This window comes from Bos taurus, chromosome 13 (assembly GCF_002263795.3).
Source record: "Bos taurus isolate L1 Dominette 01449 registration number 42190680 breed Hereford chromosome 13, ARS-UCD2.0, whole genome shotgun sequence".
In the NCBI taxonomy this organism is placed as follows: Eukaryota; Metazoa; Chordata; class Mammalia; order Artiodactyla; family Bovidae; genus Bos; species Bos taurus.
Window position 1 is genome coordinate 53,718,023 of NC_037340.1, and position 26,003 is coordinate 53,744,025.

Here is a 26,003-nt window from a genome sequence, read left to right on the forward strand (position 1 = left end):
TCTTGGCCAGAGTCAGCTGGGAGGGGAGGGCAGCACTCACCTCGGAGGGCCTTGGATCTTGTACGAGCTCTCTTTTCATCATTTTCTAAACTCATCTGCAAGTAAAAACAACCGTGCTGTTAACAGGACCCAGCAGAACCACTGCTGTGTCTGCAGCGTGGCCTACGCCATCGTCTGGCTCCAGCGTCGCTGGTGCCTGTGAATCTGACCCAGGAGACAAGGAACGGCTCACAGGGCAGGAACGAGCTGAGAACCAGGAGCAGCAGGTGAGGCACGGTGCTTCTGGGAGGAGACCCCGGGCCCAAGCGTGCCCCCACCCCCCCACCCAGGTTCACGCCTGAGGAGGAAGCCTCGCCCACTAAACCTTTGTTACCGTCACGATGTCATAACGCACGGTCTCCTGGTGACAGTGCCCGCCACAGACTCTGACCCCACTGCCGGGAGCCACCCCACCGTGCTGAGAACCCAGCTTCCACCCACAGTTGATCCTGGCACACAAGGGCTGTCTTGTTAGAAACAGGCGCCTGGGACCTGAGCGGAACTCCACGAAGCTTCGAGTGGACGGCTCCCACTCTCTACTGGGTGCCATCCAGGGAGATCCCGGGGACACAGCCTGAGTTTGGGGACCTGGCCACTCCTACATGAGATGGGGTGCTCCCCACAGCCAGGGGTTTTCAGGCAACACTGCCCAGTGGAATAGAGTGTCAGTCACCCATATCATTTAAACTTTTCTAAAAGCCACCTTAAAAGCATAAAAAGAAATGGGTGCGATTGATTTTAAACCTTACTTAGCCCGATCTATCCAAAACATTATCAACAGTATCAATAGAAAAAATTATGACTAGGATTTTTGTTTAGTGCTAACTTTTAGAGATCCTGCACATCTCCTGGACTCACAGCTCATCTGAGTTTGATCAGCCATGTGCCACGGCACTGGCTCTGGGGGTGGGAAGGAGTCAGGGGTGAGAGCCAGGCTGGGGTAGGAGTGCAGGCTGAGGGGTCATCTAGACCCAACCTGCAGGTCACCCTCCCAGAGATGCCAATTCCCCCAGGAAAGAGTGAGTGGAGCCCCCGAGGGGGGCTGGTGCCCGACATAATCCAGACCCTGGTGTCACCCAACCACCTACCCGAGCCAATCAGAGCTCCCGCCCCCCATTCTCTGCCCCAGACCCACTTCCATGGGAATGCTGCCCACACTGTCCTTCAGGGAGTGGAGGCAGAACCCTGGGAGGGGAGGGATGCCCCCAGGAGCAAAGGTCATCACAGAGAATCCTCAGCCTGGGTCTGGGCAGGAGGTAGGAGGGACTTTTACCCAGCAGGTGTGCCCTGTGGCCAGGAAGGGGAGGAAGCCACCCCCACCCTCCTGCCACTGCATGGCCATCAGAGCAAAGCCAGATGCCCAGAAAGGAGCAGCAGAGAGGGGCTTTGTCCCCAGAAACCAGCACAGGTCCAGCATCTAAGGTCCCACCCAGGAAGGAAGAGAGGGACCTTTCCCATGGACCCCCAGTTCATAAGTTGGAACTTGCAAAGTGAGCCCCCCTGCCCCCACGCAGCACGAGCATACATGTGATTTGTTAAGGACAAAAAATCTCAACTTGGGGTAATTCTTGCAGCCGTCAATTGCAGGCAGTAGAGCTGAGAGCCATGCATTTACAGCCTCCCGACAGCACGGAAGACAATTACTATAATTTCTATTTTTAAAGCGGAGGTTCCCCATGGACCAATGGCTCACATTTAAAGTGAAGAGAGGAGCAGGTGTCAAAGGGACTTCATTACATTTATGAGCCTTCAAATGTCGTCTGCGCGAGCCCGGCGCAGTGGCTTCCGATGCAGCGGCACAAAGGTGCCGAGCTCTGATTGCCCAGCCACTCTCAGCCGAAATGCAATCTACACCTCTTTTTTTGTCAGTTTTCCCAAGGAAATTGGCAAGCATTCTGCTGGGTTAAAGCGGGCCTTGGCAATTTGGATTTCCTGCAGATAAATTATTCAAAGAGCACAAAATGGAGAGGGCTGCAGGATGCGTGCGGGCTGCTCTCACACTGGGAGCTCACGTCGACGAGCTGACAGCTGTGCCATTCATTCTGCCGAGCACCTTTCCATTTGCAATTTATCTGCATCAAATGGTCAATAAGTAAGAAGTTCTCCTCAGTGCACAGAGTTTTGATGTAAAAGGGAAAAAAAAAAAAAAACTGAACTAAGGGAGGAAGAACTAGGGTTAGCCTTTCAACATGAGCATCAGCTGTAAGAACCAGAAGCCACATCGACGCGCAAGCAGGTAAACCTCGATTTCTGAACTCTGACTAGCTCCACTGGACTTACCCTGCTTTCCTCCTCCAAGGGCGGCTGTCCATGTCCTCTGGCCCGCAGCACCCGTGTGCCCACGTGTCGGTGGGCAGCACTGCTCGGCCTGCTGGCTGCACCACCTCTGCCACCACGGGAAGATAGGCTAGGACAATGAAACACTTCCCAATTTTTGACTGATTTATTTTTGAAAATTCTTCCTCTGTTCCAAGAACAAACCAACCCTGCCTGTTTGTGAAAAGCCCTCATGTAGCTAAGTGGCCTACTGCCTGGAGGGTGAAAGGCCCCTGTCCCGGCCAAGCAGCCTTAATGTCCCCCCTTGTGGGGGGCCTTCTCAAGGACAGGTCTGCGCTGTCTGCCACCGGCTGCCTGTCTACAGCTGCCCTGTGCTCCCCAAACCCACTCTTTGCTCTGGTTAATACTTCAGTCATTCTGGCTTCAGTAGGAAAACTACAGAAGAACAATCTGCAAACACTAGCACTAGCCACATCTCTTGACCAGCAAGAACGGTTTCTTTGTCCTTCCTCCGAACCTGCCTTATTGTGTCACGAGATGGTCTCACTCAAGAGAGTGGCGATGCTTAGTTCTGTTTGTTTGTTTTCTTATTTTTAATTTTTTCTGGCTGTGCCACGTGGCACCTGGGATCTTAGTTCCCCAAGTGGGGATCAAACCTGCACCCCCTGCAGTGGAAGCCTGAAGTCTTAACCACTGGACCACCAGGGAAGTCCCTTGCTTTGTATTTTTTAGTAAATCACGTAAGCTCTTCTTAAATGTAAACAGCTCTCACATGACCAGCCCCTTTAAGACCTGTCCCGTGGCACCCTTGCCAAACCTGAGTTCCCCGAGCTGGACGTACACACTCTGGGACCAAGGTCGTGTTGAGTGACCTTGAACCAGCAGCTTCTTGGGCTGTGATCATGAGGACTCCAGGAACACACAGGACAGAGTGGGCTCTCCCCCAGGAACATCCAGTCAGGCCCAGAGGGCTTTGCACCGAACTTCACCTTTTCCCCAGAGGGTCTGCCCACCCCCTGCCTAGTTCAGGGACCTGGTGGTGGTTTCTAGAGGGGTGCATCCCCCATCCCTCTGTCTGTCTGTCTCTCTGTCTCTCTCTGACTCTCTCTTTTTCAATCTCTTTTCTTCCTGGTTCTTCCCAGGCCTTCACAACTGAAGAGCTTCCCATCTCTCCACCCTAAACCATGTCCCTGCCCATCTGCACACAGCTAAGGGCTGGACGACAGACTCCATGCTGGAGCCTGGCCCTGTGTGGCCCTGGACATCACCTGCCTCTCCAGTCCCTGCAGGGGGCCCTGGCCTGAACAGCACCAGCTATGGGACCTGAGGCAGTGGGTGTCTCACTCCAGGGAAGGGGGGATGTCAAGAGAAAGGAGCTGCTCAGCCATGAGCCCGGGCAGGGGTGGGGAGGCCCCATGGATCAGCGATGATCTGAGGACGTTTCAGGGAGGGAGCCCTCAGGAAGCAAGTGCCTCTGACCCACAGAGAAAGTGCACCACTGTGTGGCCAGCACCTCTGGGGGGTCAGGCCTGTGTCCTCCCTCTTCACACCCCCTCTCTCACTCTCCTTCTGTGCCTGCTCATCTCCATCTGAAATAAGCTCACTGGTTCATGTTTTTGAGGTCAGTGTCTCCCTGCAGAGACCTCATTCACTGCTCAGGGTGTATTATGTAAGGTCAGACAAACAGGCAGACAGACAGACAAATGGGGACAATCGGAAACGTCTACTGAGATCCTGGAACTGGGGGAGGTGGCCAAGACCATCAGAGCAGAAACCAGAGCCCCGAGTCGCAGGAGAGTCCAGGCCCCTGAGGCCACAGAGGACCCACGCTGGCTCTGGGCTGGAGGAAACAGGCCACGTTCCATTTTACTTAGAACACATCCAAAAGCCTGCAAAGCTGGGGAATTAGAATGAACTTGGGACAACTTTTTAAACGTACAAGATTATTTGAGTGACAAAGTCCTTTTTCCTCTGGGAAGACCCAAACAAGGAATTCTGCTGACTCCCGAGACCAAGCAACCTGCCTAGAAGGAAGGGATGACTTTGCAACGAGGAGGGTAGAGATATCTAACTGAATGAAACCAAGGGGTGCGGGGGGAGGAGGGGGCAGAGGAGGACATGATCTGGTCCCGTGTGCACAGCCAAGAGCGCCTCCAGCAGGCACATCACCACTGCACAGCCTGGGGGCAGAATACTGGGCATATCCACATTCCCACATCTGGGGAGACACTCCCCTAAGGACATAAAAGCAGCTGTCAAGTATGTCCCTTGCTCCCTCTCCCAAGCCTTCCAGCAGGATCCTCCCCAGCCCCCAGCCGAGGCAGCCCCAAGAGCTGCCTTCTGCTTCGAGAAGTCCTACTGTCTCAGGGACCTCCCCTTCAGCACACATCCTGCTCTCCATTCTCTGTCAGCTGAGGCTAAACCACCCAGGCACACCCCTGCACCTCCTGACAACTGCCACAGCACTTCTGGTTCCTATCGGTGTCCCGCCCTTGGGAATATCCCAGTGTGTATCTGAAATTCTCTGACACTCCACCCATTGTTCAATCCATAAGCAGCTGCATAGACCAGCCCTCTCCTTGGGTTGTAGAAAGGACACCCCACGGAGAATTATTTAATACCCATCTTGGGAGGGACTCTCCTGACATCTCTAAGCATGAGATCTCTAAGTATGAGATCACGGCTCACTGTAACCCCTACATTAAAATTATAGCTATGTAATAGTCATCCTGATAAAGCAGCCTTGTCTGGGCCCATCTGTTTAAAACTTCAACATAAATGGAATTGCCAACTTCTGAGGGGTAGCAATCTAGCCACATCCAATGAGGCTGGTCAGAGGGCACACCCCGTGCTACCCCTTCCCCTGTCAGGAGCATCCACTAGGGGAGGCAGTAAGGAGGCCCTGCTGAGCACCCATGCATTCACTATGCTCCTGGGTTGCGTATCTCTAGCCATCCACTGAACACCCATAATCTGGGGCCCAAATACTTCATTCTTCAAGGTCAAGAAGGGGTTGACAAATACCTACCCTTTTCTCCTTAAGTTAAGAAAGAAAAAAAGCCCAATGCCCAGCACTTTCACAAGCACACAACAATTCTATCAGCCACTTCCAGACCCACCTATGAGCTGTCCACATGCCTGGTGCTGAACTCAGAGCCCAGGCAGCTGTGATTGCCTCCCACATAGGACTTCTCCAGCCACGAGCTCCTCAGCTCCCCACTTCCTTCTCAGGCCAGGCCTCTGTTGTATGTGTTCTGCCCTCTTGTGCCCCCACCCCTTCTCCACCTCCTCAGTCAGACGGTGCCCCTGGTGCCAGGCCCACAGTCCCTCCTTCTCTGGCCCACTCTTGGTCTTAGCTTCTCTGCTCAGAGCAGTAACTAGGGCCTTATCTGCCCAAACTAGAGGAAATGACCATAATGGAGCAGCTGTGAAACGCTGGCCCTGGGGGAGAAGCTGAGCACGGCCACTGAGCTTTTTCCCAGCAGGTCCCACACCCTGCAATCTTGTCACACCTGAGCCATAGGCAAGTGCAGCCTTCCTACCCATCACATCCACAGCACCAACCACTGTGGAGACAAAGCACCCAGAGCCCCTGGCCTCAAATCAAGGAGCTTCTTGGTCATGTGATGTCTGAATGCTTGGGGCTGGATGGGTGAGGTGAGTGCCACTTTCAGTCAGATGCAAATTTAAGGGGAAAACAAAACTAGATAACAATTTAATGCAGCATTTTAGAACATCCGCCGCTACTGCTGCTGTTAAGTCACTTCAGTCGTGTCCGACTCTGTGCGACCCCATAGATGGCAGCCCACCAGGCTCTGCCGTCCCTGGGATTCTCCAGGCAAGAACACTGGAGTGGGTTGCCATTTCCTTCTCCAATGCATGAAAGTGAAAAGTGAAAGTGAAGTTGCTCAGTCGTGTCTGACTCTTCGTGACCCCATGGACTGTAGCCTACCAGGCTCCTCCATTCATGGGATTTTCCAGGCAAGAGTACTGGAGGGGGTCGCCAGTGCCTTCTCCATCTTTTCCCCTAATAAAATGCAATTCCATTCCTCATACCTTGTTCATTGAAAACACACATCCTACTTTCCTACTATATACTGAAATTCTTCCCTAATTACATATTTAAATTATAGAGTCCTCAACTCTTAAAAACCTTAATTTCTAGTGAAAACTGAGAAAGTAACCAATTATGATGTCTTCTAAATTAATATTCTGTAGATTGGTGAACATAAATGCCTGTGATAGTTTCTAAAAACATTTGCTTTTTAAAATATCTATTTAGGAAAATTATTTATGTATTTATTAGAACATCTAAATCAATGCAAATGTTCCACGAGGAACAAAAGAACAACGATTTAAATAAAGACTGCGCCGGCATTCCTGGCTTTTCCTTTTGCACCAGACTCAAACATGGCTCAGCAAAGCACTGATGGTCACACAGGGATAAAAGTGTGAGTGGAGGAGCCTGAGGCAATGCGAGGACAGACCCATCCCTGTACATTTCAGTCCCCAGATTCAGGAGGAAAGTGTTGGGCTTTAAGAGAAAAAATACAAGCACCCTCAAAAGAGGTTGCCACTTCAAACTTCACAGCCCTGCCTGTCTGTACTCTGGACCGCCACTTCTTGGTGGCCATGCTCTGGGTCATGGCTTGGATCCCTGATGGAGAGTGTGTTCATGTCAGAGTATACGAGAAGTCAGAATCTGAGATCTGGGAAGGGATGCCCACCAAGCCTGTTGTCACCCCACTTCCATCTTTGAGGGTCACCTGAGCCTGGGGACCTGGCTTTGCCAGAGCACGTCATGGGGAGTGAGGACATCCAGAATTACAGGCTTGGTGCAGCTGTAAGAACATGTGATATTTGGGCTTGGAGCACCACCGGGAAGTGGAGACTCCGGGCCACCTCCACCAGCCAGATCCAGGCAGGTATGAGCAGGGCACCACAGGCCCCATTTGGGAAGATGGCAGTAAACCAAGCCAGCAGACCTCAGGAGTTCCTGCGGCGAAGACTGCCCAGGGAGAGCAGAGAGCAGGGAGTGTGTGCCTGGGGAGCCGCATATGATGGGGCCTCAGGGCAGAGACTTGGCAGACGGGACCTGCCGTCACATTTTAGTTTTAGCCTACTCGGAGTCACCTGTCTTCCTTTAATGTTAAAGTGTCCAAATCATCGATGGTCCTAGCCCCCACTTACTCTTTGCCTAAGCTGGACTGATAACAACTAGACCAAAAGTCGCCCCCACACTCCACGCCGAGGAGTTAGAAGGACTCTTGCCAAGACCCAAGGGCCCAGACCCTGGGGCTGCCCTCCGAGTGCCTTACCTTGCCACGTCCGCCCAGGAAGAGTCTCGGGGTCCTACAGTTGTCGGCCTTGTCTCCGTGTGTCCACCTCTGGCTCAGAAGCTCACCCCGGAACTCATTTTCTGAGAGTCAGAAAAAGAAAACCTAATGAACGCCAGCTCAAGGGGAGAAATAGAGAAACTGGGCCCACTCTTGTACACAGCACTTGTACCGCAAAGACACCCAAGGTCACGGCCCCATGGCTGCTTCAGGGACAAAAGACAGGAGCTCTTTGGGGAAAATCACTCTCTGTTTGGGACATTCCTCAGAGGCTTCTAGTGCCCACACCCAGAATCATCATCAAATAGGCTGTGGCACTATTTTATGGGGCATGTCGGGGAGTGGGGGCACATTTCCTCTAACATGGCCACTCCGAACAGGGGGCTGGTGCCAGTCAGGTGAGGCCCAAAGCTTTGCCTCTGCTTTGCCCAGGTGGCCAGCATCCTTCCTCTCCTTCTGTCTGCCTCTCTCTAGGGCAGTACCTCCAGTTAATATTTAATTCCTCACATAAATTCACACGTCAAAGCAGAGGCTAAAGCATCATCTGGACCGGACAAAGAAATGCATTGTGTACCTATTCCCTGAACGGCACTCCCTGTTTCCATGACAACCAGCTTTCTACAACAGCAGCTTTCAAAGGAAGGTCACGAAGTAACCAACAATAAAAACAGGAAATGAATGTTCCTGCGTTTTTCTTCTCCTTGGAGGTGAGTTTGGATCTGCTGAAGGCAGGTCAGGCTTGGTGCTGTCACACCCCTCATCTTTCTTCTCACATTTTCGACGTGCATTCCCGAACACTATTTTCCTCTAACTTCACTGGTCCTGTCCCGGGCAGCCCTGTGGCTACGGCCACAGTGTCCTCTTGTCTGGAAATGCCTCCATCTATTAAAGGGCCTCCTGTGACTCCAGTAGCACAAACAGAGGGAGGCAGATGGGTTGGCAAACAGCCTAATGCATCACCTTCAGAGGAATGGGTTAAACCACCTGCTGTGTGTGCCTACTGCATGCCTCACCCTCACTGAGCTGTGGGTCACCTGCAGGGCCCTGAACTCACCCTGAACAGGCGAGCACTGAACTCGGCCTGAGAGCTGGGAACCGGACATCTTGGGCCAGGTACCTTGTGGTCGTCAGCAGACAGCGAGAGGAAACAGGCTCACCCACACCGTGGCAGGAGTTGCCTAGGGCCCTGGATCCCTAAGAGGTGTGCGGCAAACATCGAGGGTGGTGAGGAGGGAGCAGATAGTCCCTGTCAAAGGGGAGGGAAGGGAGGAAACTCGGGAGATGAGTCAACAAGGATGGCTCAGGTCATGGGGCACATGCCACACTTGAAGACAGGGACGAGGACCCTGCCCCTCGTGACAGAGTGACAACAGAGGCAAGAATCCCCAGCCACAAGTGGGGTTCCCTTTCCACATGTGCCTCCCATGAGAGGCCCGCACCCTGGGCTGATCTGCGAGGCTCTGGTGAAATTCCCCGTCATGGTGACATATGTAAACAGTGGTTAACCCTGGCAGGCCTCCATGGGAATTGGAGGGAAGGGGCAACCTGAGATTTTTGAAAGGGATGGTTCTCTCCTTATAGACTCTCAGCACGTGTCTGAAAAGCGCTCCAACCTCAGAGAAGCCCAGAAGTTTAAGAGCCAAGTCTGTGCCAGGGGCCCTCTGTGTTCTGCTTGCTCACAGGGGCCTCTTTGCTCTCTCCCCGGGAGAAGCCCTGTTGAGGGAATTCTCCCCCTCACCCACATTCCCTGTGGTCTGTCACGTGTCCACAGCCCCACACCTGCTCAGGCCTCACACAAGGGCCTTGAGGCACCTGCCCCAGCACCACTCCCTCACAACAGCACTGCCCCCAGGATGCAGAAGACATTTGCAGGAGGCACACAACACAAGAGCAGAACTATGTCACAAGGATCCATGATTGATGGAGTCCTTCAATCAATCCTTCCTTTTCCTGGGAATCTTTTGATAGCAAACCACAGTCACTACAGTAAAATGTGACAGTGCTTCTCCTTTGCTGGGAGAAACCAGGGGCCCTCTTGGTCTCCCACTGGGCCCACATATGTCCCCACCACAGACGAGACCCCTCGTGTACAGACACAGTCCACCCGGCTGCCACAGAGGTGGCACTTGATGTCCCCCCACCAAGCCCAGACTATGGCAGAGTCCCCAGGCCAAAGGAGGGCCCTACACACAACGGGGGGTGCCAGCCGGGTGCCCCGTCCAGCAGTCGTGCTGCCGGCGGACATTCAGCCCATGGAGGCAGCCCCCACGCCTGCACCTGCCCTGCTAGCCACCGTCTCCATCACAGGGTGGGAGGAAGAGCCATCGGAGACTTAGAGCGCCAGACACACAGGGACCGCGAGGAGGGCTGACTCTGCCCTCGTATCAGGAGTCGGCAGTGAGGAGGGTTTTCTTTAAGACCCCTTGCTTTGGGCTAGGAGGTCTCTAGTGAGTTCTGAACCCCTGCTCCCAGACACACAGAGCAAAAGGGCCGCATGGGAGCGTGTGGCAAGGACAGCGGCCTTGGCCGTGATGTCCCTTCAGGACCACCTGCTCCATGTTGTCCCAGCATCTGACCCCACCTAACTCAGTTTCACAGGATTCTGGCAGACAGACAAGCTCAGAAAAGCCACCAGGGCCCATGAGCAGCCTCATCAGAGCTGCAGAGCAGGGCATCTCCCTCCTGGGGCCAGAGTCCCAAAGGACGCCCACGCTCAGGGCCAATCAGGGTTGGATCAGGCATCCCCAGCACGTGCCACTTTGGCATGCGGACTGTCTAGCTCTGGAAATAGAGACCCTGTGGGCTCACGAGAAACTCCTGTCGAGATGTCTTCAGGGTCTTCACTAGATTCTATGTCTCTGGTGACTTGCCTCTCATCCAACAAGCAAAGGGGGAGCATCTTTGCTTGGAGGGAGCCCACATCTTGGCTCTCCCATGCTCTCACGGGTGGGACCAGTCAGACCCTGAGCCCCTGCCTTCCTCTCTCCCCACTCTGTCCCATCCTGGCTGAGCCCACCTCTCCCCCCAGGCTTGACAGGCTCTTCTTCCCACTGCCAATTAAAGTGTCCTCAGGGACATCCCTGGTGGTCCAGGGGTTAAGGATGTACCATGCAGTGCAGGGGACACAGGTTCAATCCCTGGTCAGGGAACTAAGATTGCACATGCCACAGAGCAACTCAGCCGGCTCAGCCAGCACGCCACAACTAGGGTCCATGCACCAGAGCAGATCCCTGTGACACAACAGGACCCCTCGTGCTGCGACTGGGACCGGACACAACCAACCCCAGAGCAGATCCCTGTGACACAACAGGACCCTTCGTGCTGCGCCTGAGACCTGACACAACCAACCAAGCAATCAACAAATAGTTAACAAAAAAATCTTTTTTTCATAAACAAGTGTCCTCGGAGTAGCAACCAAAGCCTGTCTTCCTCTCAAATGTTTGCTCATCCCCCTAATTGGCCCTTCCCTGGGGCTTCTCAACTCTTCAACAAGCTTGAGGCATCCACATTCACAGAGCTCAATCTGTCTGGATTCCACACCCCAGACCCCGGGCTCCACATCTCCACACCCTTCACAATCCGATCTCTTAAGTGACCCCCAGCGATCTGACTCTGGCCCCACTCCCCACGCCAGCTCACAGCCCTCCACCAAAGCAGCACCCTTGGAAAGTCTCCGTAAAGTCCTGGTCACCTGCCCATCCTGCGCCCACACCCAGTTCCTCCTTCCTCCCCCGGGGTGCCCCCGCCCCATCCCCAGCCTCTCCTCCCTCTGCTTGGCTGGCCACCTATCACCTCCCCCTCTGACTCCTCCCCTCCCTGCTCTCAGTCTTTGGCTCCTAGTCCTGGCCCAGAATTCTGCCTGTTATTTTCTGAATTTCACCACTATCTGACCACTTTTGGCCTCTCAGGCTGTTTCATTTGTGTCCAAAAATTGATAAGCTAATTCTAAAATTGATATGGCAGATGACGGGACATAGAAAAGCCAGAATAATAAAGTTGGACCCAACTCATATCATACGTAGAAATTCACATAATAGATCAGAGATCTAAACATCCCAGTTAATACTCTTGGAAAGCACAGGAGTAAATCTTCCTGACTTTGCGTCAGGAGTGGTTTCTTTACTACAACACAAAAATCACAAGCAACAAAAGAAAAAAATGTATGAGCTGGACATGATCAAAGTTTAACACTTTTGGAAGTCAAATAATACTATCAATCAAGTGAAGAGAGGACCCACAAACAGGGAGAGAACATTTGCCGATCACATACCTGATGAGGGAATTTTATCGAGTAGGGAAAGCCACTAGGCCATTCAGGTACGACCTAAATCAAATCCCTTATGATTATACAGTGGAGGTGACAAATAGATTAGACCTAGTAGACAGAGTGCTTGAAGAACTCTGGACAGAGGTTCATAACATTGTATAGGAGGTAGTGATCAAAACCATCCCCCAAAAAAGAAATGCAAGAAGGCAAAGCGGTTGTCTGACAAGGCTTTACAAATAGCTGAGGAAAGAAGAGAAACAAAAGGCAAAGGAGAAAGGGAAAGATTCACCCAACTGAATGCAGAGTTCCAGAGAATGGCTAGGAGGGATAAGAAGGCCTTCTTAAATGAACAATGCAAAGAAATAGAGGGAAACAATAGAATGGGAAAGAATAAAGATCTCCTCAAGAAAAGTGGAGGTATTAAGGGAACATTTCATGCCAGCATGGGCACGATAAAAGACAGAAACTGCAAGGACCTAACAGAAATAAAAGAGATTAAGAAGAGGTGGTAAGAATACACAGAAGAACTATACAAGAAAGGTCTTAATGAACCAAACAACCATGATGGTGTGGTCACTCACCTAGAGCCAGACATCCTGGGGTGTGAAGTCAAGTGGGCCTTAGGAAGCATTACTACAAACAAAGCCAGTGGAAGCGATGGAATTCCAACTGAGCTATTTCAAATCCTAGATGATGCTGTGAAAGTGCTGTACTCAATATGTCAGCAAATTTGAAAACTCAGCAGTGGCCACAGGACTGGAAAAGGTCAGTTCTCATTCTAATCCCAAAGAAGGGCAATGCCAAAGAATGTTCAAACTAGTGTACAATTGCACTCATTTCACACGCTAGCAAGGTAATGCTCAAAATACTTCAAGCTAGGTTTCAACAGTATGTGATCCAAGAACTTCCACATGTACAAGCTGGGTTTAGAAAAGGCAGAGAAACCAGAGATCAAATTGCTAACATTCATTGGATCATAAAGAAAGCAAGGGGATTCCAGAAAAACATCTACTTCTGCTTCATTGACTATGTTAACTGTGGAAAATTCTTAAAGAGGTGGGAATATCAGACCACCTTACTTGTCTCCTGAGAAACCTATATGTGGGTCAAGAAGCAACAGAGTTGGGCATGGAACAACTGACTGGTTCAAAATTGAGAAAGGAGTACCACAAGGCTGCATATTGTCACCCTGCTTATTTAACTTCTGTGCAGAGTACATCATGCAAAATGCTGGGCTGGATGAATCACAAACTAGAATCAAGATTGCCAGGAGAAATATCAACAATCTCAGATATACAGATGATATAACTTTAATGGCAGAAAATGAAGAGGAAATATAGAGCCTCTTGATAAGGGTGAAAGAGGAGAGTGAAAAAGCTGGCTTAAAATTCAACATTCAAAAAACTAAGATCATGACATCCAGTCCCATCACTTCCTGGCAAATAGAAGGGGAAAAAAGTGGAAGCAGTGACAGATCTTGGGCTCTGAAATCACTGTGGATGGTGACTGCAGCCACAAAATTAAAAGACATTTGTTCCTTGGACAGAAAGCTGTGACAAACTTAGACAGCGTATTAAAAAGCAGAGACATCGCCTTGCCAACAAAGCTCCGCATAGTCAAAGCTATGGTTTCTCCAGTAGTCATGTACAAATGTGAGAGTGGACCATAAAGAAGGTTGAGTACTGAAGAATTTATACTTTTGATTGTGGTGCTGGAGAAGACTCTTGAGAGTCCCTTGGATGGCTAGGAGACCAAACCAGTCAATCCTAAAGGAAATCAGACCTGAATATTCATTGGAAGGATTGATGCTGAAGCTGAAGCTCTATACTTTGGCCACCTGCTGGGAAGAGCCAATTCATTGGGAAAGACCCTGATGCTGGGAAAGATTGAGGGCAGGAGGAGAAGGGGACAACAGAGGATTAAATGGTTAGATAGCATCACCAACCCAATGGACATGAATTTGAGAAAACTCTTGGAGATAGTGGAGGACACAGGAGACTGGTGTGCTACAGTCTATGGGGTCACAAAGAGTCGGACATGACTTGGCGACCGAACAACAATAAGAAATTTAAAGTACAGAAAGAACTCATACTACTCCAGAATAAAACAAATTAACCTAATTTTAAAGTGGGCAAAGGGGAATTCTCTGGAAGGCCAATGGTTAGGACTTGGCACTTTCTGGGGAACTAAGATCCCTCAAGCCATTGGGTGTGGCCGAAAAACAAAGTGAGCAAAGGATTTGAACAGTCACTCATCCAAAGACAACATATAAATGGTCAATAAAAGCTGCTCATCATCTGGTCATCAGGGAAACATAAGTCAAAACCACAACATGATCTTACTGCACACCCACTAAAATGGCTATGATGGAAAAAAAAAACCAGACAATAAGTATTGGGCAGGATGTGGAGACACGGGAGCCCATGTACCCTGCTGGCAGGAGGACAGAGTGGCACTGCTAATTTGGAAAGCAGTCTGGTGGTCCGTCAATGTATTAAACATAGACTTACCACAGAATCCAGCAATTCTACTCCCAGATACAGATCCAAGAGAAATGAAAATACATGTCCACACAAAGCCCTGTACACAACTCTTCATCACAGGTTTATTTACGCTAGCCAAAAAAAAGGAAGCAACCCAAATGTCCATTGATTGCTGAATGGACAATGTAAAATATGACCAAATGGTATTTAGCAATAAAAAGCGGGTGAAACTCAACACCATCAGGCTCAGTGGAAGAAATCAGAGAAAACGATCACATATTGTACCGTTCCTCAGTTACAGAATGTCCCGAAATGGCAAACCCATAGAAACAGAAATTAGATTAGTGGTGCGGAGTCTCGGGGGAGGGGCAGTGAGCCTCGCTCCCCACCTCCCACCCACTGCCCGCCCCCGGAGACTCTCGTAAGGGAAGAAGGTCTGGTGGGTTGCCTTTAGTTCTCCCAGCCTGGCTTCTGTGAGCCTGTGATCTGGGGCCCACCAGGAGAGCCAGTTGCAGCCTAGGTAGGGCTGCATCCAGGGGTATAGCCAGAGGATGTGGAATGGGCCATTGGGGGCAGGGAGAGGCATCTCAGACCCCACCCCACCCCACAACCACTTCTGCACAGCAGCTGCACCAGGACCCAGAGCACCACACGCATTCCCCCTCCACCACATCAGGACCTCCTCCCACGACGAGCCAACCAGGCAGACAGGCCCTGTGTCCCACCTGTGTGTCTGGCCTGGAGAGGCCAGCCTCCTCAGCTCTCACCAGGTCTCAGGCACCCTTGGAAGCTCATCACCCCGCCCTAAAGCCGTGCAGTGACCACACCCACGGAAAGTCTGGGCCCTGAAATCCGGTACAGTTGTCCCCATGTCTGCAGGGTCTGCATCCGTAGAGTCAACCAACATGGATGGAAAACACTCCCTCCAAAATTCCAAAGAGTTCCAGAAAGAATACTTGGTTTGCGACAATTTGCACAGCATTTACATTGTGCTGTGCTGTGCTGTGCTGTGCTTAGTCGCTCAGTCATGTCCGACTCTTTTTGACCCCATGGACTGTAGCCCGCCAGGCTCCTCTGTCTATGGGAATTCTCCAGGCAAGAATACTGGAGTGGATTTCCATGCCCTCTTCCAGGGCATCTTCCCAACCCAGGGATCAAATCCAGGTCTCCCGCATCGCAGACAGGTTCTTTACCACCTGAACTACTAGGGAAGCCCATGTTTACATTGTAGTAGGTGTTATTAGTAACCTAGAGATAAATGGTCTGAAATCTAAGGACAATGTATGTAGGTTACAGGAAATACTCCAGCATTCCATACAAGGGACTGGAGCATCCATGGACTTTGGAATCCTGGATAGGTGGTCCCGGACCCAATCCCCCGTAGAGTCCCAAGGACAACTAAATAAACACAGCTCCCACTCAAAAGGAAAAATTCTCTCCTACTTTCATCTCAACCCAACAGAGTAAAAACCCTTCCCAGACTGTCTCAAAAGCATGCTTCCCACTGGACACTAAGAAAATTAGCAAGGGACAGGAAAATTATCTACAAGAAAAGCAAAGCTTGTATGAGAAATAATCTGGTGTGTGTGATTGCCCTAGCAATGAAAATAAATGAATAAAGATGATTCTCAGCATCACGCAGGCAGCTGGCAGCAGCAGAAGATTCTGGTCCTGAGGCTGTGAGTCCTGCTGGGTCTGTCCTGCCCCACATCCCATAAACCTACGGTCCCAGACAAATGGGGTCCCTGAAGGCCCGGCCTGGAGTGGAGTGTAGGGTGTCCTTCAAGAGCGAGTGTCGGAGCCTACAGACGGGGCAAGTGCATATGGAAGGGTAAGGAGCGGCCCAGCACAGAAACTAGGCTGATCAAATAAGAAGCATATTAAGGAGCCTGATTTCTCACAGCGGTGAAGAAGGAGTTACACATGTGGAGAGGGAGAAATCTAGAATGTATCCTGGGGGGAACTGGAGTCAGAGCTGTCAGGATGAACCTGTGCTTTTCAAGAAAATCTAGGTGTGTGTGCATGTCACACACACGTGCATTGAAAGTCTGGGAGCGCGTCCACACTAGGTCCAGGGGTGGCTCCAGGCTCAGGTCTGGGAGAGCTCAGAGCATCACATGCACATCAGACACGGTTGCCAGCACTGAACAATCTTAGCATCAAAGTAATGATTATAATCCACTGGATAAAATAAATCGTCAGTCCATTCAGACATCAATAAAAATGAATAAATTGGTGGTTTGAGGAAGAATTCGGCATTTCCCCCTAAAATAACTGGGTTGGCCAAAGAGTTTGCTTGGGTTTTCCGTAAGGTATTAGGGTTAGTGGAAAAACTCAAATGAACTTTTGGCCAACCCAATATTTATTCATCGCAAAGGGGAAAGTGTTGTTGCAGCTAGAGACACTGGGATGGCAACACCCAAACCAAGGAAAGAGCTACAGTGGGTGTCGCCAAGACAAGTCTTGTCTGACCAAGACCAACACACCACGTGGTCCTGAGCCCACTGTTGAGACGCTGTCGAGGACCAGACGACCCAAGTGATGGATGGTTCTAGAGAAGAAGTTCTCTAGAACTTCTTCGTTGGAAACCCCTCTGGGTGAAGAGCACAGATTGGTAGATATACCTCCAGCGGGTCAGAAAAAAACTGTTTCGTATCTGAAAAGTTTCTGTGAATTCAAGATTGTTTCAAAAAACATTTGGGACTTCCCTGGTGGTCCAGCAGCTAAGACTCCGAGCTCCCAAGGCAAGGGACTCAGGTTCGATCCCTGGTGAGGGAACTAGACCCCACGTGCCACAACTGAAGATCCCATTTGCTGCAATTAAGACTCGGCACAGGTAAATAAATAAATATTTTTTAAAATAGCATGGCTGGGGGTGAGATTTCAGTAACAGACAGTCAGTGGAGGCATCTGTGATGAGAGCTTGAAGCTGAGCCCCAGGGTCTCCTCAGGGCCCTCCTGCTTCCCAGGTCCCAGGACTGTTCCTAGAAGACAGCAAGGCTGAAAAGTCCTGGGTCAGGGCTGGCTTCCCAGCACCTGCTGGAGAGCTGGGGACAGCCAGGGCAGGGCAGGCCCTCGGGGGAATCTGACAAGCCTGGAAATCCAAAGGGGAGTGGCACTCTTGCCCTGGACACTGCGGGTCCTGGGCGGGAACAGGCGGGTGGGGTGCTTGGCGCCCCCGGAAACGCTGAGCTGGGTGGCCCCTCCCCCTCTCTGCTCCAGGCCTGTCTGTGACCTGGTTTCCAGGGTCTGGAGGCAGCACTGGAGTACCACCCATCAGATCAGCTTTTGGCAGGAAATGCAAACAGGACTGATGGGGAAATGAGGGCAAGTTTTGCTTTTTCTTTCTTCTTTTTTCCTTTTTTTGCTGGAATTCAGAGAGAAGTAAAATGAAGACTTGCTGAGTGGAGCAAAGACAGACCTGCTTTTGCTGAGTTTAGGTGAAAATGAGAGGAGAGAAGTGGGGGCAGGGGAGTCGGCAGTTCCATCGCTCTGCACGTTTCTCATTATTTTGCTTCTAAATCAGCCTCGCTGGTGCTTTCTCTATTCAATAAAAGCCAAACGCAAGCCACGTCCCCTAATCTCTCCAACAGCAGCTCACTGCTGAGAAAATAATATAGATGTAACTTCCAGCATCGTACACTTTCTTTTCCATTTATATGCAAATAGTGACCTTTCACCCAGGCTGTCTCAAAGAAGTGTTTCCTTAAAAATGCAAATAGCATGTTGCAGGCTGACTGTGGCTGAGTCTTTCTTATATGATTATTATTATTTCTTTTAAACTTACCCACGCTGTAAAAACAACAGCTAAACAGCCGGGCAGTAATGATGACTTTTCAAACCCCATCACAGGACTGGCTCTCCAGGCGGCCTGTCAGGGAGCCTGCCAGCAGGGGAGGGCCCCCAGATGATAAGGGGTGGGGACCCTCGCAGCCGCAGGGCGGGCTGAGTGTCCTGGGAGAGGCACAGTGGTGGGAGCCAGGACTCGGGCGCCCAGGCAGGTGCAAGGGAGTGGGAGCGTGGGCGGCAGGCTGTGTGCTCCAGGCAGGCGCACAGGATTTCTCAGAAAGCCTCCCCACACAGACGGAGTTCAACACCAGGGGTCAGGACGAGTGATCCCGACCTCAACCTCCATCTGGGCACACACGCCTCACCCGGACGAGGAGTCAGGGGCAGGCAGCTCATGGGAAGCTCTCTGCCCTCCCTCAACCCCTGAGGCCAAGAGGAATGACCAGGACAGGGGGCTAGAGAAGCCCAGGAAACAGGCACAGCACTGCTACTCGGTGCATGGGGGCGCTGGGGGCCTCTCCCCACTCCCCTGACCCACTGATCGACCAAGTCAGGACGCAGGTGGGGAGGAGCCAGGGAAGGTGTCAGTCATGGCCTGTGCCCACCCACAGCTCCCATGGTCCCTGAATTTTCCCTGCAGGAGTCAGAACTGTCCGGCCCAGGAGAGGGAAAATGGCCACTTCCTGGAAACCACACACTTTACTTAGGCTCTTGCAGTTAACTCGACTAGAACGGGCTCTCATTGTACAAACAGAATAAAACCAAGCTGCTCCAGGGTCCCTTGAGGCCTGTCTCTGCCCTGGCTCATGTTCAGTTCAGAAAGAGAGGGGACCAGGAAGGAGGGTAGGAGGTCCAGGCAGCTCCAGGGCCTCGCAGCCAGAGAGAGGGATTTCTGACAGTAGTTCACTCTCCTTCTCCTACCCCCATCCCTCTAACTCCAGACATGGACTCACTCCTGTCTGGGGGAGGACAGCGAGCTCGGGGGGCTGACGTCATAGCCCCAGACCCAGGGCTCCGAGTGGCCCCCGTACAGTGGCTGGATTTCGGGGTAGGCATGGCCAGCAGAGATGCCCACCTATCAGCCTCCTGCACTGCTCAGGGACAGCCCCCTCTCTCCTGCCTTTAAGTGAGAAATATCAGGGGGCTGCACACACTAGCTTCCCAGTTTGAATGGGCACTCACAGTACACAGGACGTCAACAAGGCAGAATGTGGAAAGAATGTAAACCACACTGACCAGAGGCAGCTGCCTCCAAAAGGCTCTGGGCAGTAAGGGGTCGATCACCAGGAGGGGGTGTGGTGGGGTGGGAAGAGCCCCTCCAGGCCCTGTGCCCTCAACCCGCACCCTCGCGCTGACACACATGCTCAGGAGCTGTCGGAATGCCCTCTGGGACGGCATCAGGGCAGGAGTGGGACTCTGACTGTCACAGCAGAGCCCATTCCGGGTCCCCCAGACACCAGAGGTGCAGGCTGAGCATGAGAGCGCAGGCCTCCCACACCAGGCAGCAGGTTCTGAACCCAGAGACGCAACGTGTAACTTGCAGCTGGCTCAGTGAAGCCAGGACCCAGAAGTCTTCACTCGTGTCATCATACACCACTTTGGAGCCTTTGAGGGGGCTACAAAGTTTGCCAGCTGCAATTCAAGGTCAAATCCAACCCGCTTTTTCCTCTCCCTTTGGGCTGATGTACTGACTTCAGGTCTCCGCGGGTTTCTCTGCCGGCTTCAGTGGCATTTCCGGAAGCATCAGAGCCTCAGGATGACGGAAGGCGGGTGAGCTCACAGCTCCTCACGACGCTCACACATCATGAAAAGTGCTGCTTTATGTGTGTTGGGGGAGGGGACCTCACAGCTAACCTGCTCTGGTGCAAAATGAGACCTCGGGAAGCTAGGGTTGGGGGCTGGGCTTCGTGAAATAAAAGGAGATACACAAAAATCTAAGTTATTTAGCCAGAACACAACCAGATCACTAAAAGGTAATAACAGAAACACCCCCTCCAGGGTGAGGGAGGTGGGAGGGGGGTTCAGAATGCAGGGACACGTGTATACCCGTGGCTGATTCACGTTGATGTATGGCAAAAACCACCACAATATTGTAATTATCCTCCTATTAGAAATAATTAATTAATTAAAAATAATAAAAAGAAGGGTAAATAATAATAAAGAAAGAAACACCCCTCAGCCTGGACAGCGGAGTCTAACTTTCCACCCTGGCTGATAGCATATCCACTCAGATTCTGGAGGGAAAACTCAGAAGCGGACCCTTAGGTAGCTCTTCTTCCCACCTGGATTCAGAAGCTTCTCTGGCTGTGTCCAGTCCAGCACCGACAGCCCAGGGCCTGAATTTACAAGGGCATCCAGGCCAGTACCCGTGTGTGGACCAGAACCAAGTGTGGGGGCACTGGATGCTGGGCACCCTGAACCTGGTGGCCTGCAGGCCCCCCTCCAAGGCAGGTGGGAACACCAGCAAGGCTGATGCAACGCAATAGCAGAGGTGTTTCAACAACGAAACACTTAGGGCATGACTGGCTCCTGGGAGGGACACCAAAGGACCCGTATGGCATCTGTTTGGGGCTGAAAGAGGAGTGGAGGTGGAAGGAGACAGGAGATGGGCCAGGAGTCTCAGCGTGGCCTGGATGGGGGATGGAGAATCAGGTTGGAAGACAGACTATGGACATCTCCCAGGCAATTGGGAAGCACCAAGAAGGGCAGTGAGGGCCAGTGTGGTCCGGATGGCCTCCTGGGAGGTCTAGGGTCCTGGGAAATCAGGCCATGCAGGTCTGGAATTCGTATGAGACACTGCACAATTACACGTGAAAATCACTGGTTAACAAATCAATTTACTGCTCAGCAGAGTCCAGTGAGCAAGCAGGCCATTCTGAACCATTGGGTCTGGGACCCCTAGGACAGTCACTGTCCCCGAGCACCTCAGTTATGTCACAGGTCAGCTCTGAGTCTGTGAGATGCCTCATGGCAGCCCCTTCACTCAGAAAGCACTGGGCAGCTTACGGGGAGGACAGTGGCTGAGCCACTTTATACCCTGTAGTCAAGTGAAGACTGAAGAGACTCAGCCTGATGTGCAGGAAGCTGGGTCCCACCTGGGCCTGCACCTCAGGGTGTCTGACCGGCTCAGGAAAAGCGGGCACAGGAGTGAGGAATAACGGAGCAGTGAGCTCCTGCCCCCTTGGACAGAAGCTGGAGGGGCAGGAGGGCCCTAGGTCTGGAGTCTGAGCCGAGAGAGATGGGGGTGCTAAGTGCAGGCTGAGGGGAGGGCAGCCCATCCAGCTTGGAGCCCCGGGGAGCTCTCTCTCAAGCTGCTGCTTTAGTGTGGAGTTTTTAGGCCACGAAACGGGAGAAAAGGAGAGGCCCCAGGTGGCTTCCACTGGAGCCCTCAAACCCACGTCAACCGGGATCAAGGTGTGAAGCCAGGCGTGAGGGCTTGTCTGGCGGCAACTCGGCCAGATGGCACGTACGGATGGACACACGCCGCGCCCTGCCCACCACTCTGAACCCCGCAGTGCCTAAGGCCTGTCCCCGGCACACCCCACATGCACGCGGCCCTGCTCCCAGTCTGCCATCCCGAGAAATCCCTCACATCAGGCATGTCCGCACAGACCCACGCGGCCCCTCCAGGTGCCTGAGCAGCGGAAGGGGTCCTGGGGTCTCAGAGCGCCAGCACTCAGGCAAGGGCTCTGGCCCTCCATCCGGGAGTAATCCTGATGGAGGCAGGTTACACCTCCTTAGACTTACTTTCAGTGCATCTGGTTAAACTAACACTGCGCTTACAAACCATAAATAAAAATGAAAGAGGAAGGGAGGATGGACACCTAGACGCAGGCTCTGGCAAGAGGGAGGCCGACCAAGAGAACGGTGCTCCCTGCTGGCGAGCAGTCTCCACTCTGCTCTCTCTGGAGCCAGCCCAGAACTCGTCTGAGAGCAAAGCTTTTATAAGTCAGGTGGAAAACGCCTCCCGGTTTGTTTTGAGGGTTTTTTAAGCAACATTTGGGAAAAATTCAGCCATCTGTGAAGAACAGGATGTACACTGAGGATCCCAAATCTGGCCAGCACCCAGGAAGGGCCCAAGAGGGCGGCGGGGTCTCCAGGGAGCAGGGCGGGCATGGGGGCAGCTCAGGGCACTGCTCCCACTCCCGAGAAACAGCGTTTTCCACCCAGGCTGACCAATCTCCTGATGACACCCGCTCCCAAAGACTGTCCCTGTAAAATTCCTGTTAAACTACCTCTGTAGACAACTAGCTTCTGGTTTATTCATGAGTGACCGTACATGGAAGGAGGAGATAGGAGGGTTGGGAGCTGGTGGGGGGAGGGCCCCTGGCCAGGCCCCCTCTCAGCTCCCGGGCCCAGCTTTCCACAGGGTAACAGCCAGCAAGAAGCGTGTCTAGACGGGTCTTCCAAGCCCAGGATGGCGTTTCTCTCTCTAGTACCCAAGGCTCACTGGTTGCCCAATCCCCTTCTCCGAAGAAGTGGGGGGTCAGGTGACAAGGCAGCCCCCGCCCTCCCAGCCGCCGCCCTGGGCCCTACCTCTCTGTCCACTCCAGGCCTAGTGCTGACCTGGGTGTTCTGGTCGCTTTGGGCCCTCCTCCCTAGCTCAGGCCATTGGAGGAGGGGGAGGGTGTGAGCAGACCCTCCCTCACTCTCTCTTCACCAGAGTTGAAGTGCCTCAGCCCCCACCAGTCATCAGGGCAGCAGCCAGAGGCCTAGGGGCACTTTTCACACGCTCTCAGTCTGCAGATCCCTCATCCTGCCCTCTCTGCCCAGTGCTTGGCCATGCTAATCAGCATTCCAAACCATGCAGCCATCGCCCAGGCCAGGCACCACCAGCAGGGGGGTGGGCTGCACACACACACACCCCAGGCCCCCCAAGCCAGTTACCAGAGTTGTCTCAGACCCCCTGTGCCCCAACTCCATCACACAGAGTCACCTGGGTCCTTGTGGGCACATTCAGTGACTCCAGGCCAGAAGAGGACAGTGGGGTCCGGAGAGGAAGACCCCTGACTCTAGGCAGCATCAGAGAGAACGTCCACCCCAGCCAAGGCCAGGGGACAGGCCAAGCTTCATGCAGAAAGGGTGGCTGTAGGTCAGCTCCCTGGTGGGGTCTGAGTGCCCAGAGCATGCTCCTGTGCCAGCATTCTCTCTGCTGGCCCCTCCCTGACGCCTATGGGCACAGACAGAACTTTCCAGGACAATCTTCTGTGACCCCAGGGACAGAGCTTCTTCACAACCCCAAAGACTCTGCCCATTGTGTGGGGGCATCTCAGATCAGGTCCTCCTCCCTCAGGCATCAGAAGCATTTAGGGTGACAGGTGACCGCTACTCCTGCCAGAACCTTCCAAGAGAGCCTGGAGCATTGGCTCCCAGTATTTGGAGCTGCCTCCAGACCTGTGGGAAATGCCTGAGGTCACAAGGACCACTACATCCCCCCCTGACCTGCCTACTTAGGTAGCCCCTCTGCCCTGGGTGAGTTCCCATGCCCGTGTCTGGGGCCATCATTCAAAAGGGCCAGAACCCAAGGAGTTGCAGAATAAAAGGCCTCCATGGCCAGCTCTGAGGCTCCGCTCAGCCCCTGGATCAGCAGACACCCTTGTGAATGCCCAGGAGGTTGGGGCCCCCATCTCCAGCTCTGCAGGACAGAGGGGTCATGAAGCTACTTCCTTCTCTTTGCAAACAAACTGCCCTGTAAACCCTAAGCAAGCCTTCTCTGCACAGCCAACAACTCCGGTCCAGCCCTCCCCACCAGCACCACAAAACTCCAGTTGCTGCTCCCCCGTTCTTTTGTTTACCATTAATCAGCAGGGCCATATGGAAAGATGTGAGAGTCACAGCCACAGGGCCAGGGCGGGGATATTTGGTGGTGAGGAACCTGGGCCTCTCCCCAGCACCTGCCCGGCCTCCCTGGGCCAGGAAGCCAAGTCCAGGCACATCCACTCACCCGAGACTGAGGTTTGCCTTCTCCAGGTTCGCCCCAGAGCTCTCCTGCCTTTTGTTCACTCAGCCACTAGCCTCAGTCCTCAGGTCTCTCTGATTTTTTTCTTTTAACCACTGGGGCAAAATTTCTCAACTCCATCTCCCAAAAGGATAACAATCACGGCCGTTATCGCCATTAAAGTGACACAGTCTGATGGCTCAGGACCGAGCCCATACCCTGCTACCAGACCCTCCTCTCAGAGGTTTTGTCTCAGAAATTAAAGCCCAACTTTACCAGCCAATGATGTCCCTGGACGCAAAGGTAATGCCGAGAGCAGAGAAGCCCTCTGTGACTTAGAAGGAGCAACTCTCGCGACAAGGGCACACACACCATAACCCAAGAGCTGCTGGCGGCTTGTTTATCTTCCTGATTCACAAAGAGGAAAGTGAACCCAGCGGACAAAGTCCACGGCCCAGAACACATCACCTTAGAGGCAAAGACATCATATCTTTCAAGGCTCACACAGACTTCTTGGCTAAGCCTGATTTGTAGTTTTAAATACAAAAATCCAGTTACTAACGCCATAAACACACACACTCGTGACCCCAATCACATAGCGAGAAAAGGAGCGTAAGGGAACAGTGTGTCTATCCCACAGACACGCACCCTTAAGTTTAGAAATACGTGACACGCGAAGACAGGGCGCTCACATGACCATCTCTACTCCGTCTTGGGTGGGGGCACAAACACGGTCCGGACGGCGTCCCTGCTGCAGAGCGGTCTTTTGCCTAAGGAGCCAGCGTTCTCCCAGGGAACCCAGCTGCTAGGTCCCCTGGCTGCAGATACAACTGTGTTCCTCTTCCAGAAAAGCACATAAAGTTTTCGTCTCAACACCAGGTCCCCCAATGTCTTTTCTGTCAGACGCACAATGTGTTCACTAAATTCTCGGAGAAGCCAAGCGCGTGAGCACGCCAAGGAGGGACAGAGAACACGGAGGAAAACAGCCGCCGGCAGACCCAGGAGGAGGAGAAAGCCTCGGTCCAACAGAGCGGCTTTAAAAAGCCATCATCAGACCTGTTCTTCCAGCAAAGAAAGCCTTCATCTTAGAAATTAACTCTGCGCGCGCCCTCTCCCCATCTCCACCCGAGGGGAAAAGCCAAGCACTGGGCATCTGCCTTTGTCAGCAAAAGAACATAACATTGACTTACCTTTCCCCACAGCTATTGTCTGTCCTCTTTCAAAATGACATCACGGAAAGCAATCATGAAATTTACATGGGGGGTGCGGATGGACGGGAGGAGAGGCGAGGCGGCTGCCTCGCTTCCAGCGGTCACATGTGGGGAAGCCTGTGTGCGGGTTTCAATTAAATATCTTCTCCCTTTAGTGTGCGAACTCCTAAGCCAGCTGAAGGCGACGTCTCATTTACTTAATGACCGCTCTCATTAGCAGCGGTGGCACGGGCTGGCGGAGAGACTCCTTTGTAAATACGCTACCCATGAACCCTTGGGGCTCCAATATATCTGTTTACTCTCCGAGGTGAAATAAATTTACAGTATAGCATCAGAAAGATGGATCTGCTGACGGGGAGCGAGAGGTGCCCAGGCCCTCAGAGCCCCTGTCTCCTGCTCCAAGCCTCAGCCAGCAGAAGGTGCCCGCGTTTGCCCACACTGATTCATAATTAATATGCAGCACGATTTGGAGTTTTTTATGCAAAACACACAAAAGGGCAGTACGCGTCACAACCACCAGGCTCACCCCCCTCTGCTTTCTCCACCAGTGGTTCAGTCCAATAATTCCTAATAGCAGCAACCGGAATGACAGATGCCCTGGGTTAGCACGGCTGCAGCGAAAGTACTTTACAATATTTATTGGTGGTTAGGAATATGACCTAC

General features: G+C 52.5%; 1 protein-coding gene across 4 annotated transcripts in view; it reads right to left on the reverse strand.

Annotated features, from left to right (window-relative positions):
* Positions 1-25,795, reverse strand: part of MYT1 (myelin transcription factor 1) — a 61,375-nt gene extending 35,580 nt beyond the window's left edge. For 2 of the 4 annotated variants that reach the window (XM_025000370.2, XM_015474129.2), the window contains exons 1-3: positions 25,320-25,794; positions 7,635-7,735; positions 41-95 (exon numbers count right to left, since the gene is read on the reverse strand). In XM_025000370.2, the coding sequence (XP_024856138.1) occupies positions 41-95 (55 nt within the window). In that variant the 5' untranslated portion in view covers positions 7,635-7,735; positions 25,320-25,794. Of the gene's footprint in view, positions 1-40; positions 96-7,634; positions 7,736-25,319 lie in introns of all 4 variants that reach the window. The other 2 variants (XM_010811386.3, NM_001192062.1) reach the window with 2 other exon arrangements.
* Positions 25,796-26,003: the final 208 nt, after the last annotated feature.